Raw genomic sequence first — 17,823 nt, forward strand, 5'->3', positions numbered from 1 at the left:
TATCCAAATTTTTATTAATTAATTACTTAAATAATTAAGAATAATTTTGATTTCCAAGTCGCGCTACGACTTCGATCTCAAAATTAATTTTTTTTTCAGTATTTTAATTCAATCTAATTAATGAACGCACAAATTTTATGTGAATAATTAATTTTTCTATTATCTTTTGATAATAAAATTAATTAACGATAAATAATTAATTATTACAAACGTATTTATAAAAAAAAATATAAATTTTTACATGTGGTAGTAAAAAAAAAGTTTAACGTTATATTTATTTATATTTCGTAAGTATATAGTACATAAGTATTGGCATTTAAATGAACAGATAATTAATTATAATATATTTATTGTACATAATTTTAATTATAATTTAGAATTCAAATCTACCGAAACTAATTAACTATCGGAATTATTTAAAATTATTATTTCCAATCACTTTGTTATGTTTTTTCACATATTGCCATATATATTTATATATATTTTCGAAACTATTGCAATAAGAGTGAACACTTTGTCTCTAACTCAAAATATTTGAATGTTTTTTTAATTTTTCAAATCGTTTACTATTTCATATTTTCAAATAATTTACGAGGTATTATATTAGTAATTGTAATGCTAAATGTTTTAATATCAATAAATAGTTAATTGTACACAATAGTAAAATTTAAAAAAAAGTCTTTTGTAATTTTAGTAAATGTATTTAATTAAGAAAACTCCTCACCAGTTTTTACGAAACTTTGATAATAATAAATAAATAAATAAATAATTATTTTTAAAATTAACACTCGCGGTCAGAAGGTCACGTGTTGTAGCTCCCAGTGGCGATGATCCCGATGAGCCTTAAAAGCTCGCGGTTGCCCAAATACCGTAATAGCGAGAGGAGGATGATGAGGAGAGCGACGTTTCGTGTCGCCGGTCGATAGGCAGACGATCAGCCAAACAGATTACTCACGAGTGAATTGAAACCATTGCTGATTGATGAAAAAATTCCGTTGTTTGATTCAGAGACTGGGGAATAAGTCGATCCACTTGGCCGGATGTGAAGTGTGTAGTCTCGGTGAGGATAAGGACGTACTGCTCCGTTGCCGAAGTGTCCATCAACGCCGTCGTCTTGTCTCTGTTAATTTATTTAATATTAATTTTTTGATATTGATTTTTTAATTAGTACTCAAACATTTTTTCTTTTAAATAAAACACAGAGCAGTTCAGCATGACATTTTAATTATGGAGAAAAATTTTTTCGCGGGTAAAAAAAGTTTGATGGATCAAATTTTAAAATTTTTTCGAACTATACACAGAAAAAAAGGATTTTTTGGCGTAAGATTTTTTTTTTTGCCTGAAAAAAGTTTTTCTTGGAGGAAAATTTCGTCTCAAATTTCCAAGTTTGAATTTTTTTTTTACCCGGGAAAATTAAATTTTTTTAAATTTAATTTTTTAAAACTGGGATGAGTATTTAAAGCGAGACAAAAATAAGTAAACGCAAGGCTAATAATAAAAAAAATAATTAAGTATTCTGGTATATATTTAAATGCAAATGCCAGTTTTAAATAAAACGATAAGAGCAGAGTTTAAATTCTCGTCGAGATAAATCAATTGTATATATTAATTATTGTCTTGATAAGCGACACCGTCTCAAGGGTCGATTTCGTGTAAATAGAACACGGTTGTCAAATTAATAAATATATGAAAATTGAACTAAAAAAAAAAAGAAATAAAATGGGGATGAAATAAATAAATGAATAATTATTGATTATAGGTAAAATATTTTTATCCACTCGCTGATTGCCGTCAGTTAATTTAGTCGCCGATATTACGATTTTATTGGAAACCACATATATATATGTATGTATATGTATATACAGACTATCAATTTTCTAGAACTCAATTTAATTTAACGGCGACCAAAAGATTTCTCAGTGGATTTAAAATTTATCTGACATTTCTATTAAAATTGACGTATTTATTTTTCAAATAAAAATCAACGAGATGTCGGCAAGCTGTCGATACATTTAAAGTTATTGACAAAAAACTTGAAAGAATTTTCTTCTTTAAACTTTTTTTATAAATTATTTGCTACAATCATCCAGAGCTAAAAATACATCAGCGTAAGAGATAATTATTAATCCGCATAAAAAAGCAATAAAAAAATGTAACTTCCGCTGTATAACTTTTCGCGTAACTGCGATATTGTCTGGGATAAAAAGAGATTGCTGAGTTTGAAGGAGACATAAAAGAAAAAAGTTAAGACAAACTTTTTGTTCTGATACCAAGACTTTATGGCTCGGAAGTAATTTTTTTTCTTTATTGTCTAGACACTTACGAATTAATGGCGTTAATTATAGCGATTAGTAATAAAAAAAAAGGACATAATGTCAATAAAAAAAACATGCTGGCCGTAAATGATAACAATTAAAAAATGCATGTTATTGAGCGCACAGAACATTGATGACAAACATGTGGCCTTTGATACTTACATAATTTTAAGTGTAAAGTAGAAAATAAACTGGGATATGGAAATGAAAAATTAGTGCATATAAAAAAGGAATTGGATAAATATAAAATAACAGACAAATAGTTATGGTTGTAGATTTGCGGAGAGGATATTAAACTACGGTTAATTATTAGGAGGTAGGAAATACAACGGATTCGGTGTCGACTTCTTGTACCGGGAGCTTGTAATCCAGGGGCCGGGCAGGTTTAGATATTCGCCATTGGTCGCCAGTAGTTTTTGTTTTATCTGTCGCCCGCAATTTGCTCTGATTCCAATCATTAATATCTCGGTTACCCTCACCATTACCGTCATCATCATCATCATCATCATCATCATCATCATTATTATTATTACCGACACCATCATCTTTGTTAAGTTCCCATCTCTGAAACCACACACTCGCAATCATACTCTACAGTTTACTTTTACTCCCACAAATTTCGTCTCAAACATTCATATTTTAAATTATTATTTATATGTATGTATATATATATGTATATATATTTAAATTATAATTTAGGATTACTGTACCTTGGTGCTGGGTAATGTGACGTTAAGAAGAGTCGGATGTTGTTCAATGACCACAAAATCTTTTTCACGAGGAGCGTAACCATTAGCGTAAACCTTTTAAATTTAAATTTTATTTTAAATTAAGTAAATTACTATTCTTAAAAACAAGGTGTGCAAATAATTCAAAAAATTTTAATTACTTGAGTATTCGCGGTTCATAATTAAAGTCAATTATTAATTTTTAAATTTAAATTTAAAATTTAATAATTTAAATTTGACGTTTCCGGTTTTACTCCCACTTTTTCTTACGCATGCGCAGTTTAGAAATAATCAGTAGTGGGGGTGATCTGAAGTTCATTCTCTCTCAGTAACAAGTTCAGCGCAGTTTGTAAGAATTATTTGCACACCCATAGAAATAATAAAATAAATACTTCGAGTTTGTAAATTCCAGGCATGAGAATTCTCCAAAATTCCCCGTATTTTGTTGTCAGGAAACTGACATCTCGTCCTTTGACTTTGACAGACGCTCTTTCAATAGGGTTTCCATTTTCATCAACTACGAATCCATGCACACCCCGGTGTGCTTCTGCCAAAAATTTAATGAGGGACTAAAAAAAAAAAGGGGCGGGTTAACTAATAATTAATAGGACATGTGTTGTGGGTAAGTGTACGCACACTTGCCGACATGACTAAAGGAAAAAAAAATTTTTGAAAAACATACGACACGATTTTCATCCCAGTAATGTTTAAGATCTTCAGCTGGTGGATATTTGCAACAAGACAATTCAAATGTTATCTCCATACATCCGTTCCAAACGTAATTGAAATCTTGCATGCCACCAGTTAGCGGATACCATTCAGCGCCATTTGTTATTCCGTTTTTGAAACCAGGTTGAGATGGCGAACATGCCTCACCCCGGTGCATCGATCCGTGATTCTGTGAGTACGTTAACGATAAATGACGGAATACATCATCGTCAGGTGAAATGCTTGGGGTTGATGAATAACTCTGAAACACTTTTTACAAAAAATTAAATAAAAATTAACAAAAAAAAAAAAAAAAAAAAAAAAAAAAGTACTAATAGTGTGGAAATTTAATTTACGAAGTGAAAAATGTATGAGTAGTTGATAGAAATATATGACGTGAAAATATTAAAAAAGCAAATCGTAAATAATTGCCGACAAGTCAATTAGCTGAGAGTAATTTGAAATTACTCGAGAAAAAAAAAACGTGTTATTAATTATTTAACGATGGCGAAGAGGGGCTGGGGTGAGGTATGAAATTGAGGAAAATAAGTAGACGCGTTTCAATGCGGCCATTGTAATTCGCGAGTCGTAAAAACGGCCGTATTTTTTTTTTATTTTGTTTCATGAATTAATTTTTTTTTTTTTTTTAAATTAAATTCATACTTGCGCACAATGGAGCCGATCGACATAATCCTGATAGCATGAAAATTAAAAAATTTATATAAATTATTTAACAATAATTTAAATAATAAATAAGAGAAAGCGTAAAATATAGCATCCGTTGAAACACGTCATGAGTTGGTAAAATTAATATATAAATATGAACAATAAAAGTATATTAAATTAAACCGGACATCCAATTTTATTGTCCGTGATCAGGATCACACTCTCTAGACACACTAATAGTTAAATTTTTCTATTGATTACTTTTATTTTTTATACAATAAAAAAAATAAAAATGAAACGGAAAGTTGATAATAATAATATTTGAATTGAATTGAAATCAGATTATTTTTCAAATTTATCGTCATGTCTAACGGTTGATAGAACGATTTAATCAAGTAGAAAAATATGAAAATAAAAAACTAATGGTAAGTAGCATTAATTTTAAAAATATAAAGGACATGGCAGCTTTTTTTTTACAAATACCATGAAAAAAATAAGGTCAATATTTTTTGAATAACTCACGCGCGTTCGGGGTGTTATCGAATGGATAACTGGCCACAAGAGCACCCCCGTGTAAACTTCCAGATAATACAAATTGGATTTTCGACACCCACTCTCTCACGGCTTCTGTTTCTGGTTGGGTTTTCTTGTTATTCTGCTTGAAGTAGTCCGGGAAATTACGATTCAAGTCGAACCCACGTGCGTTATATCTTCAGGAAAAAATAAAAATTATTTTTATTGAGATAAAAATAAAGTCGTGTATGTATATTAGTTTTAAGTCAATACCTGCCCTGGCTGCCTTCACAAAAGCCTTCTTTGGAAACTTCAAAACCATCTGGGTTCATGGACGGAAGAATGTGAATTCTTGTATTGTCTAGTAGCCATGTTATATATGGATCTGATCCATACTTTGTTACTAAATACTAAATAAATTATTATTATTATTATTATTATTATTATTATTATTATTATTATTATTATTATTATTATTATTATTATTATTTTATTTTTATTTTTATTTTTATTATTATTATTATTATTATTATTATTATTATTATTATTATTATTATTATTATTATTATTATTATTATTATTATTATTATTATTATTATTATTATTATTATTATTATTATTATTATTATTATTATTATTATTATTATTATTATTATTATTATTATTATTATTATTATTATTATTATTATTATTATTATTATTATTATTATTATTATTATTATTATTATTATTATTATTATTATTATTATTATTATTATTGTAAAAAATCCGGAGTAGATGACTGCGTATTTATTTTAAATAAAATTTACTCCGAGCGGGAGTTTATTTAAATATTTAAAGTGTGGTTCGGAGTAAAATTTTTAAAACGTCTAAAGGAAGTTTATTTCTATATTAAAACTCTGAATCGGAGTGTATGCAAGTTGAAATAAAATCTAGATCACTTCGAAATCTATTCACTTCATATACGGAGTTATATTTTTTCAAACTCCAAAACTCCGAGTAATGATTTAAATAAAATTCGTAATCACTCCGAATTGACTCCCAATTTTTTACAAATTATTATTATTATATAATTAATTTTAAGTACTAATTACTGTCATTATTAATGTACTTATTAAATGTAATTAAAAAATAAAAAATGAATATTCTTACATGAATAAGATGTAACATTAATTCACGTCCAACAGCTTCATTACCGTGAATATTAGCGACATACTTGACGTCAGGTTTGCCTATCATATGTTCATATGGTGAAGAAGATACGACCATTACCCATAAATCACGTCCTGCAATTAAAATTAATTTATAATTAAAATAAATTAATTTAAAAAAAAAAAAAAAAAAAAAAAAAAAAAAAACAGGGAAAAAATGATATTTGATATAAAAGTGCGTATACCTTTTACAGATTTTCCAATAGAATAAAGGGCAGTGAGATTTTGAAAGCGTAAAGATGTAGCTCGTAGAAAACGGCTCATTTTATCAAAATTGTGATATTTAAAATCAACAGTATAAGGTTTGTCGAATATTGAATAACGCGAATCATAATGTCGTGGCAATTCTCCGTCATTCGGCGGTTCTGGACCAACTGCCACTGAATTTATTGACGTCAATGCCGTTGCCAAAATAAAAACACTTTGGAAAATCATTTTTGTATCTGAAAAAAAAAAAATAAATAAATAAATAAATATGTGGAAATCACACAGGAGAATTAAATTTAAATAAAACTAACAAAGTTAATTCGAGTATTAAAAATACTGAGTTGAGTACCGTTGAAAAACCGTTAGGTAAAGAAACCTGTCGTCTAGTCCCGTTCCCGATCCGCCTACGTCATAAAATTTATGTTTTGATTAGTTCAAGACCGCGGTATTAAAATTATTAATTTAAAATAAATTAAATCTGCTGGGTCTTTTCTCATTTTTCAATAAATCTTTACTTTAATTTTTTTTTTCTTACGGTAACATTTTTACTTTTACAGATAATGAGAGCAGTTATGAAGATAAATGGGTGATATGGAGAAGAAATAATATATTTTTTTGGCAATTTTAACAGAGATTCTTGTGGCTTGGATGAAGAACATCCTAAAAGGTATAGAAAATATTCTGGAATCCAGCCAGCGTCTTTTACTTTTTTTTTTATTAGTTTTACAGATCATGGGAATCCCAAAAAAAAAAAAAAAAAAAAAAACATTTGGTGAATTTTTCATTTACACCGGGTAATTTAAAAATTATTTTTTATCGGGAGTGAATTCAAGGTTTTAGAAAAATTTACTCCGCATACGGAGTACGAATTTTTTTTCAGCAAAATCTCAATTTTATTTAAATTCGCATTTACTCCGATTCAAATTTTTACCATTAAAATAAACTTCTTTTGGGAGTAAATTTTACTCCGAAAATCAAGTAAATTAACAGTCACTTGCTCCGTATTTACTCCGATTTCTGAGTTTTTTTTTTACAAAAAAAATCAGCCCGCATATGGAGTAAATAAATCCGCATTTACTCCGATTGAAAATTTAAATATTAAAACAAACTTTCCAGAGTAAATTTTACTCCGAAGGAATTAATAACCAGTCATTCACTCCGGATATAACCCGCGTTCTCCATAATTTTTTTACCGCGTAAAAGCGTACCTGAAAGACAAATTTAAATAAATAGGAAGGATAAAACTAAATAGCGTGTAATTAACTTTAAACACGTGTAAGCGAGCATGTAGAATACGAAAATAAAATGACTTATTTACTTCGTTCCGGTAGTTTGCATGCAGCGAGCGAAAACATTGTCCTTCGTTATATCGCGGTACTGGAATGTGTTTTAAAAAAGTTAATGAGATGAAGAAAAATTGGAAGAGATACACTAGAGTGACAATGTAGGTCACGAGACTTGCATCGATATCGAATATACCAACGGATACGGATATCGAACGTGACTCGGTGCAAATGATTTTCCGGTATCTCAAGATTCAAATCAAATATTATTCAGCTTCATATTCCTACTAAGTTTTATTTCAATTAATTATTTATAGAAGACCCGTTAAGTGGATTTTGAAAGAACGAAATCTTTGTTCAAGTCGATGGTAATTTTTAATTAAAAATTAGTAAGTCATCAGAAAAAAAATTTTCCAGTCATTAATTTTTTGTTTTAATTTCAGGATGACTTGTAAAATGTGTTAACAAAAAAAAATAATTATGATTGATGGAAGATTAAAAGTTTGACTAAGAGTTGGCATCCAATTCCATAATGGAGTAACGAGTTTGTCAATGAGAAAGTTGTCAAGTACTCAGTGAAATCTCTGAAAGTATTTCTTTTTTTTTTCTCTTGTACTTGTTAGTCTTTAAAATGTTTTTTTCTATTGTCATTGACACTACTTTTGAGTAGGTCATGCTGGTGTCTTTAAAAAAATAAACTTTTTACTTAAAAAAAAATTTATTTTTTTTTTTTAATGGAAAAAATTTTGTTTTTTTATAATTCGGACAATAGAAGATGATTAAAAATTTTCTGATTTTTTTTTTGGCAGTAATTTAAAAAAAAAAAAAATAAGTAAAAAAATGCACATGTAGAAAATTTAAAAAGCTATAAGTGCAATTTTTTGAAAATTTTTTTTGAATTTATCATTTGTGAAATAATTAAAATTATAAAGTAATAAGAAGTTTCAATAAAAATATAAACGTCAGTGGAACTGGTGACTAATTAAATATTTAACGTTTGGTAATAAAGTAGAGGATAATTTAAGAGTTTTGAGTCCTTGAGATGATAATTACGGACATTGAGATTGTAAAAATAATTTACAAGAATTATGAAAAAAAAAAAAAAAAAAATGATAATTGTAAGAAAAAAATTTTTACATTTGCGATAAAAAATGATATTTCAAATAAAAAGCAATTACGCGAGGAACAATTAGGTCAGGGTTTGAGGTTGTAGCTTTTGCTCGGAAATTCGACCTGCGATTGAGAGCAGAATAATATCAAAACATTTTAATTTAATTAATTCCCAGTTATTTAAATGCTAAATATATTTATAATCATGTTCGTCAATTTCCTACATCACCGCATCAAACCCTCGTCTCTTTTATTTGTCCCGTTAAATTTCGCAGTTATAAATATATATATAAAGTAAGCGAACGCTCGAAAATTAATAATTAATTCATATAGTTCGGCGGTAATTTGATTCCAGTACAAACAGTTTGTAAATTTTTGAAATTTTAATTTAGCGGGAAATTTAATTAAACTCAAGTTCTATAAATCTCAGTTCATTTTTTGAATTATTCATTATATTTAAATCAGTATTTTTAATTACACTATTAATTATTAATTTAACTTCCGGTGGATATTTTTAAAAATTAATTATCATTTTAAAATAAATTAAAATATTTTAAAATTTAAAAATTTATAAAAAATAAAATACTTACTTTCAAAATCTGATGGAAAATTTTGACGTCTAATTAACAGCCACTTATCCTAATTATTATAAAACTTAAAAATTTAATTTACAGTTTAATATTTTTACCGGTTTGGGCGGCAATAAATTGTAAATTCAAAAAAAAATAAAATGTTTATAAATGAGAACACGCGCGAATGGACGGATGCGATTGAATCGACAGTGAGACCGCGACTAAATAAATAATAAATAATGATAAAAGTAAAAAGTAATACGAAGATGCTAAATAGAGTATAACGGATGATGCCGCGCGCCGCGCGACGATACTACTGTTGTACGTATTCACGAGAACAAGATCCACCTTTTCTCCTCCTCCAGCACACACTACTTTTCTGGCTTTTCCATCAGCGTTGATCCCCACCCACCCACCCACGATGTCTGACGTTACCGCCACCACCTCCACTGATGTCGGGTGAAAAGAATTATTGGCATATATATTTCTATACCTATATACACATCAAAGCTTTGCCTCATATCACCAAGGATCAAACTTAGACTATGACAAGTTAATTATAACTACATACAAGTCCTTACATTGGTCAACTTTAATTTTAAAAAAACTCTCTATCAAAATGTAAAAATAGAATGCCGGAAAAATCATTTCTTTTAATCTAAATCCTACGCAGTGAAAAAGGGCTAATTTTTAAATTACCTAAACTATTCCACTGTCCATCTTACGGCTTAAAATAAATAAAAACTGTCTATTTTCTAGGAGGATATACTTCTCGAAATCTAAATTATGAAGAAAATAATTTTCTTTCATCTCCTGGACTCGAATTTTCATATTTCAAATCGAAAAAACCGCACTAGCCAACTAGATCACTTGGCTATCCATCTTACGGCTTCAAAGACATCAAACTATCAATTTTCTAAGAGAATATATTTTTCTAAATTTGAATTATGAAAAAAATATTCTTTCGTCTCCTGGACTCGAACTTTCATACCTCAAGTACACAAAAACGCACAATAATGGACTTAGATCATTCTGCTGTCCATCTTACGGCTTCAAAGACATCAAACTATCAATTTTCTAAGAGAATATATTTCTTTAAATTTGAATTATGAAAAAAATAATATTCTTTCTTCCCTTAGACTCGAATTTTCGTACTTTAAGTCAACAAACGAAGATCTACTCCATTGTCCATCTTACGGCTTTAAATAAATTAAAAGCACATAGTAAATTTATTTAGGCCAATTTCATTGTACTGATTCTTTTCTATATATCTCTAAATATAAAATATATAGATATTACTCTTTATAAGATTTGTTTTATTTTCTTTAATTCTATAAATGTTTTAATTAATTAAACTGGTCTTTAAGTGAGAAATATTTGAAAGTTGCGCGAGAGCTGATCTTTATCAAATTATCAGATTAAAAAATTTACTTTATCAGCTTAATCTTTATTAACTTTCGCGATGCAAAGGTTTTTATATTTTTCTTGTTATAATTATTTATAAACTTTTTTTTTTTTTACCAGAGGATTTTTAAAATCTTACGAATTACCAAAGGTTCTAGTTCAGGTTAAATTTCTTGTTAACATTTTGCTGTTTATTCAACAGTACGTTAAGCGAATGCAAAGCCGGCTTTGAAATCTCCGAGTGCTTGATGAATTATTTAACAACCAACCAGACTTAGGATGTCAATGAGAACAAAAAAATTTTTCGCGGGTCATCGTCATTTTAAATCCTACTATATACATATATGTATATAATATATAATATGTATGATAAATTATTGACACGAACAAGAAGAATAAAAGATCTGTTCTATTATTCTCCCGATCTGTGTCATCTAGATATGAGCTGCAATTTTTTTTTATTTAAAAAAAATATATATACATAAGTATATATATGTATATATTTTTTTTCATTGTCTCTAAATAACTTACGTTGTGTAACAAATAATTACCGACACTTTTTATTATCAATATGGAGTTTATTAAATTTTTTTTTTCATATTTTTCACAAAAATTTAAATAAATTATAATACAAATAAAATAAATAACAGAATTAAATTTGCGACTTCATAAACGAAAAATAAACATTTAATTACATAATTAATTAATAAGTTAATAAAAAAAACAATTAAGTAGAAAATATATTTGTAAATAATTTTTTTTCCGACTCTTCTTTCTCTTTAATAGCCGAGGTCAGAGCTTGTAATTCTTTTTCTACTGCAGACTTTAAAGTCGGATCCAATTCCGCGGCTCTTCTAAGATCTCGGCTGGCTTCTATTTGATTCCATGCTCCAATGTGCGCTTTGCCTCTTCGATAAAGAGCTTTTACATTTTCTATTGATGAAATTGTTGAGTAAATTAACAGCGATTTGTTGTTTAAAAATTTAAATTAGTCAATTACCTGGTTCACTCTCTAGGACAGTTGTGCAGTGTTCAATCACAGCGTAATACTCTTTGTTTAATAATTTACATTGTGCGTAATTAAGTAGCAATGGGTTTTTTAATTTATTTAATTTCACCCACTCTTCATCTTTAGGTTTTTCACTGCAATTAAAATTTTAATTAATAATTTTTTTTTTAATGTTCAGTTTCTTCTCGTCTGATTTTAAATAATGAAAATTATCATAAATTTTTAAAACTTTTCAGTAAATGCGCGGTAAAATTCAAATTTTTGAAAATATTGTTTATTAATTACACAAATTATTTACCCAGAGATTTTTTAACCGGAAGTTGATAAATAAGTACAATAGTACCGCAAAAAAAAATAATTAAAATGTAAATAATTAAGGAGTTATTAAAAAAAAAACCAAAAAAAGTAAATAAAAATTTTTACATCAACATCAGCTGCTCCAATATTCCAATTGCAGTTCGATATTTCTCAGCTGCGACGTCATAATTTTTTTTTCTAAATTCTTCGTTACCTTTTTCTCGTAGCATTGGAATATAATCAAGTTTTTCACTCTCGGTCATTTGCCATAACTCTTTTTCATATTCATCTGAATTAATGACACTTAGCAATTCTATCAAATGTAAATTAATTAATAAATAAATATACATGAATAAATATTATAAATGAATATAAAAAATAATACCGATAGTGAATGATAAATCTTGTGGATTTTTAAGTAAATCATTTAAATCTTTATACCCAACACCTTCATTTTGTAACGTTACACCACAGCAATGTCTGTTAACTTTTTCACTCTGTGGTTTATCGACTTCTCTCAGGGTTTTTGATACAAATGGATATGAAGTTACTAACTGAAATAATGTATAATTAATTTAATATATTAATTGAGTGTAATAAATAATAATTTTTTAATTTACTCAAAGTATCTCTCCAGGAGAATTTCTTAGTAAATTTTGCAGCCCCGCCCCGTAAATTAATAAAATATTTTTAAAATTATAACGATTATTATTATTAAACTGCCACTCGTAAATTACTTTACTTCTGTTACTTTTAATTTTAAATTTTCCTGATAAAAATAAATCCACTTTAATAGAATTTCAAATTAAAATGATTTTGAAGCCAGTGGACTGTTAAAAATTATCAGTTTTTTTTTTCAACAAAAAAATGCACATGTAGAAAATTCAAAAAACTATAGGTGCAATTTTTAAAATATTTTTTTTTTTATAATTTGCCACTTTTAAAAAAATTATAAGACTCCGACTAACTTCAGTATCATGAATTAAAATGGATCCGAAAGAAAACCCACGAAAATTAAATTGGCTGATTAATAAAATAAAAATACTTACACTTTTGTCAACAATAAATTTACTAACTTCATTTAAAGCCATTTTTTGTACAATAGTTTCCCAAATTTCTAATTTAAATTTTTTACCCAGCACCAGTTCCATTGGCCGTCCCAACAATCGGCTGTCATCGATGACAGTTTCATTGTCATCGCACTTGGTCGTTTTGAAATGAAATGTAACCTATCCAAATAATTAACAAATTAATTAATCAAACAAATAAACAATTCATTTATTTATTTATTTAAAAAATACATACTTTTGTTCCCGGGTTAAAGGCTACAGTCTTAGTCCCAGCGCTAATTATTTTTTTGACAATCAGTTCTTTATTTTGACGGCTCATTTTTAAAAACTATACATCTAATCAATAATTAACATCAGAACATATATATATATATTATTTATATTTTGACAATTTGATAATTTAAACCAGCTGACACATCAGCTGTCAACAAACGTCAAAAAAATTCAAATTTCAACTCCATCTACAGTTAAATTTATAAACTTACTGACAGACTTCATTATCAATCATCAATAAAATTCTTTGATATCGATGTTTAAATACAAATAACAGTAATTAAAAATTATCTCATGGTTATGTTCAACTAACAGCATATAATTATAATTAAAAACATTAATTGTTTAATCAACAAAAGTTTAACTGATAACTTTGACGTTTAAAAAAATTTTAAAAAAAAGTAAGTAAAGAAAAATAAGTGACATTTTATTTCGTAATTAATTTTTTCATCAATAAGATATGAGTAATTAGAAAAACAATTGATATTTTCACTAGCAATGAATCAGCAGTAATTAGAAATTTATTTCCTGGCTCTAGATTTTGACGTCAGTTTTCCATCAACGTGGCAAGGGTCCGGTGTCCAGTCAAAAATGAGTTCTGTAGATGGAAAAGTCGATATTGAAGGTACGGAAAATAATTTTTTATTTTAATTTTACTATAAATTTAATTGTAAGAATATTTTATTTTATTTTCAGCTGAAGAAATAAAGATTCCGGTACCATGGGGACACGTGAGTGGTAAGTGTTCATAAAAATTAAGCAAATAATTTAAATTAAGACACGATACTCTAGGATAGTTTTATATGCCGGCACATTTAGGAAAATGGTGGGGTCCAAAAAATGTCCAACCTATTGTGGCTTTACACGGTTGGCAGGACAATGCTGGCACCTTTGATAAACTAGCTCCGATACTAGCACATCAGCATGCAATTCTTAGTATTGATCTTCCTGGCCATGGGTTTTCATCTCACCTCCACAAGGGATCCTTCTACTATGTTTTTTGGGATGGAGTTATTCTCGTTCGTAGAATTGCTAAGTTTTACAATTGGAATAAGGTTAGCAGGAGCAAACCTTAGTAGATCCTTAGATATCCTAGCATTTAATCAATTTTTTTGAGGAGATTCTCAGACTGGTAATCACTTTTTTAAAATATTCAATTCCCAAGTAGCACAGACAATAAGATGTCATCTCTCCTCATCCATTCTTTTTTTATTTAAATAAGACGTCATAAAGATGTTGGTCTTGGTCATAGAAAATTTTTGTTTTGTTTTTCGTCATAAAAAAGTCGAAATGTTCAGATGACGTGCTCAGTTATTTGTAATTTACTTTTTGACGTCAAATTTAAGCAGTTATTTTTTCAATGACAGTTTCTGATCTTTTTGTCAACAATTTGGTGCTTTTTTAATGGGTCAAAAAACAGCTAGAACTGATATCTTGTAGACGTCAAAGCCACGTGTGTTACTTGGGTTTTAACTGTCATAAGAATTCTAATTTTATTAATTAATTTTAAAAAAAATAAAGCATTAATTGAAAAAATTTGAATACATGACAGTTTAGTCATTGAATATTTTTAAAAGCTGGGATATTGTCTGCGAATTTTAAATATGCGCTTCTGCTTGCGTTAAAATCATGAAAAATTAGAATACACTGGGTTCAAAGTTTATTTTATTTTCGCGCCAAAATTAAAAAAAACTGATTCAAAATTTAAATTCTCGACGCCCACCTTCAATTGCCCCATTGCCAAAAAGATAAACGATAAAAAAGTCCTTTTAAATTTAAAATTCTGTCTTAATAAGTAAAAAAAAAAAAAAAAAGAAAATACTAACAAACAATTGTCATGTAAAATCGTAGGAAAATGGTGGGGGCCAAAAAATATTCAGCCGATAGTGACATTACACGGACGGCAGGATAATGCAGGGAGTTTTGATCGCTTAATCCCGATGATTAGCAATGAAATATCATTTCTCTGTCTGGATTTGCCTGGTCATGGTTATTCCTCCCACCTTCATAAAGGACAGTACTACTTCGTTTATTACGACGGGTTAATGTTATTGCGAAGAGTCGCCAGGCATTTCCAGTGGAGTAAGGTCAGATATTTTAAATTTACAAATATATAAAAACACTTGCATTAAATCTGCACGTCCTTGTTTTTGAATTTACATTTACACGTAATCTACACTTACTAATAATTGTGTTGCAATTAAATTTAAATTTGAATGAAAGAAAATTGATAAATTTTTTATTTCAACAGATAAAACTTCTTGGGCACTCCTTGGGCGGCGCGATTGGATTTTTGTACGCGGCTTCTTATCCAGATGAAGTTGATCTTCTGATAAGTCTGGACATTGCGAGTCCAACTGTCAAGACCATCAGCAAATGTGTGACTCTGACAAAAGATAATGTCGATAAATATCTAAAATATGAGCAGCATACAAATGATTCTGCGCCGGTCTATGATTACGCAGAGATGGTTGATATTGTCATGGATGCATACGCTGGTTCCATCACCCGCGAAAGTGCTCAGGTTCTGATGCGACGTGGCACTCAACCTGCGGCCATTCCTGGCAAGCACGTTTTTTCTCGAGACCCGCGATTAAAAGTAATTCATTTTCTTCCGGTGGAAGAAAAAAGTTGTTCGTAAAGATCCTAAAAAAGTTCGATATTTGGAACTTCTTAACTTGAGACAGATAAGAAACTTGGAGAGTAACTTTTGTAATTTTGATAGGAAAGAAAAAAATTACCTAGGATTTTATATGAGCGAATTTAAAGTTAAAAAGAAAGGTTTTTACCTTGATAGCCATCATAACTGCAAGTTAATCAAGCTACGTCTGGAATCTGAAGAACTTAACAGCAGAAGGAGAGCAAAAAGCCGCGATTAAGTTGACAGCAGATTGTCTGTAACTTGAATTCAAATGTAACTGTCAGATGATGTCAAGTTGATTGATAGTTTTACTTCAAATTGACAGCGTTTTTCTGTCAAATTACATTCAATTTAAGCGTGTAGATTTACATCAATTTGCAAGCAAGTATTACCAGAAACTTGTTAAGTTACATTTTATCTTCGTTCCAAAAAAGTTTCCATTAAAAACCCATAGTCTCATAAGAATTCAAAAAAAGTTCAATTAAAGGTTTTTGAATTTTTTTTTTACTCAAAATTCGCTTATATAAAATCCTAGGAGACTTTTTTTTACTATAAAAATTAAAAAAATTTCACGGAGTTCTGATCTGTCTTAAGTTCAAAAGTTCGACGTTGAATTTTTTAAAAATCTTTTTGATACGAATTAAAATAATAAATTATTATTGAATATTTTAATTATCAGGTATCACTTCTCGGCATGCTGTCAATGGACCTGACATCTGAGTATGCGCGGCAAATAAAATGCCGGTATTTAAATATTCGCGCCAAGCCAGGTCTCAAATTCGATCATCCTGAACATTACCAAGAGATTCTGGATATTATAAAAAATAACGCCGAAAAGTTTGAGTATCATGAAGTTGAAGGAAGTCATCACGTCCATCTCAATGAGCCTGAAAAAGTCGCGCCAATTATCAAAAACTTTCTAGGAATCCCAGCTTAATTACGTGGCCATTTTTTAAATATTTAAAAATTACCTCAAAATTTAAATTAATTATGCCCGTGTTTAAACTACTTCCAAGTCATCAATAAATTTTTAGCGCGGGTTAATTAAATAATTTAAAATTTAGTGGCCATTTAATTATAATTATAATCAACCGTAGTACAATTAAATAATTAACTAGTGAACTAATTAATTTATTTAAGAAAATATTTGAAATGAAAGTAAAAAATAAAACTTTTTAATAGAATTAGCCGTCCAATTATTTTTCTTTATCAAAATCTATTCAGAAAAAAATGAACGGGTTTCAAAAATAATTAAAAATTGTCATCTTAAAAAATATTAAAATATATTGAGATTAATGGAATAAAATAAATATGTAACAAAAATTAAATTTACTTAATGATTATAATAACTTATTAAAATTAATAAATTCCATGTAATATTAATTTTATTTAAAATGTAAAAAAAAAAAAAATAAACATTTTTTTTAAAAAAAAAGAAAACAATTATTTATCTTTCAGTAAAATAAAGCCATAGTATTACAAAATATTAAATAAAATATATTAGAATAAACTTAATGACTGATTAAAACTAGAGATAAGTTTACTGTTAAATATTAAAAGAAGTTGCTGATGGTCAATACATTGAAGAATGTTACAAACACACGAGCTATCGAGTATTATGCAACGAAAAAAATAAAATAATGGCCTAGAAAAAATATCAATACTCGTATCATTTACATTTAACTGTTTTCCTATAAAAAATTTACCATGTTGGCTACCTACTGTTAATTCACGTTTTACTATTGTATTAAAATAGTAAAAGAAAACTAATAAAATGTGTTAATAATCCGGTGAGTATTTGAACAGATGATTTAAT

The 17,823-nt window shown here is 28.1% G+C and overlaps 3 protein-coding genes across 9 annotated transcripts; 1 reads left to right on the top strand and 2 right to left on the bottom strand.

Moving 5' to 3' along the window:
• Positions 1-435: 435 nt before the first annotated feature.
• On the bottom strand, positions 436-9,656 carry LOC103572139 (carboxypeptidase M). 3 transcript variants are annotated; one of them, XM_014445380.1, is made up of 10 exons: positions 9,332-9,656; positions 6,327-6,584; positions 6,083-6,216; positions 5,204-5,340; positions 4,940-5,127; positions 3,726-4,021; positions 3,436-3,612; positions 3,026-3,118; positions 2,478-2,879; positions 1,032-1,120 (listed from the first exon to the last, which is right to left on the bottom strand). In XM_014445380.1, the coding sequence occupies exons 2-9, from the start codon at positions 6,574-6,576 to the stop codon at positions 2,625-2,627; spliced, it is 1,530 nt and encodes a 509-aa protein (XP_014300866.1). In that variant the 5' UTR covers positions 6,577-6,584; positions 9,332-9,656; the 3' UTR covers positions 1,032-1,120; positions 2,478-2,624. The 3 variants fall into 3 exon arrangements, with proteins under 3 accessions (XP_008548817.2, XP_014300866.1, XP_014300867.1); XM_014445381.1 differs by lacking the exon at positions 9,332-9,656 and adding an exon at positions 6,660-6,740; XM_008550595.3 differs by lacking the exon at positions 2,478-2,879 and having other exon boundaries at positions 436-1,120.
• Positions 9,657-11,325: 1,669 nt separating this feature from the next.
• On the bottom strand, positions 11,326-13,496 carry LOC103572138 (AH receptor-interacting protein). Its single transcript, XM_008550594.3, has 6 exons — positions 13,329-13,496; positions 13,073-13,252; positions 12,409-12,577; positions 12,150-12,336; positions 11,718-11,860; positions 11,326-11,650 (listed from the first exon to the last, which is right to left on the bottom strand). The coding sequence occupies exons 1-6, from the start codon at positions 13,410-13,412 to the stop codon at positions 11,445-11,447; spliced, it is 969 nt and encodes a 322-aa protein (XP_008548816.1). The 5' UTR covers positions 13,413-13,496; the 3' UTR covers positions 11,326-11,444.
• Positions 13,497-13,631: 135 nt separating this feature from the next.
• On the top strand, positions 13,632-17,339 carry LOC103572137 (probable serine hydrolase). Of its 5 annotated transcripts, none has more exons than XM_008550589.3 (6): positions 13,632-13,767; positions 13,905-13,991; positions 14,042-14,104; positions 15,218-15,453; positions 15,618-15,965; positions 16,687-17,339. In XM_008550589.3, exons 2-6 carry the CDS (start codon positions 13,958-13,960, stop codon positions 16,942-16,944), a joined length of 939 nt encoding a protein of 312 aa, XP_008548811.1. In that variant the 5' UTR covers positions 13,632-13,767; positions 13,905-13,957; the 3' UTR covers positions 16,945-17,339. The 5 variants fall into 5 exon arrangements, with proteins under 5 accessions (XP_008548811.1, XP_008548812.1, XP_008548815.1 ...); XM_008550590.3 differs by lacking the exon at positions 15,218-15,453 and adding an exon at positions 14,186-14,421 and having other exon boundaries at positions 13,863-13,991; positions 16,687-17,338; XM_008550593.3 differs by having other exon boundaries at positions 14,063-14,104; positions 16,687-17,338.
• The last annotated feature ends 484 nt before the right edge of the window (positions 17,340-17,823 follow it).

The sequence above is a fragment of the Microplitis demolitor genome, chromosome 2 (genome assembly GCF_026212275.2).
Source record: "Microplitis demolitor isolate Queensland-Clemson2020A chromosome 2, iyMicDemo2.1a, whole genome shotgun sequence".
Classification (NCBI taxonomy): domain Eukaryota; kingdom Metazoa; phylum Arthropoda; class Insecta; order Hymenoptera; family Braconidae; genus Microplitis; species Microplitis demolitor.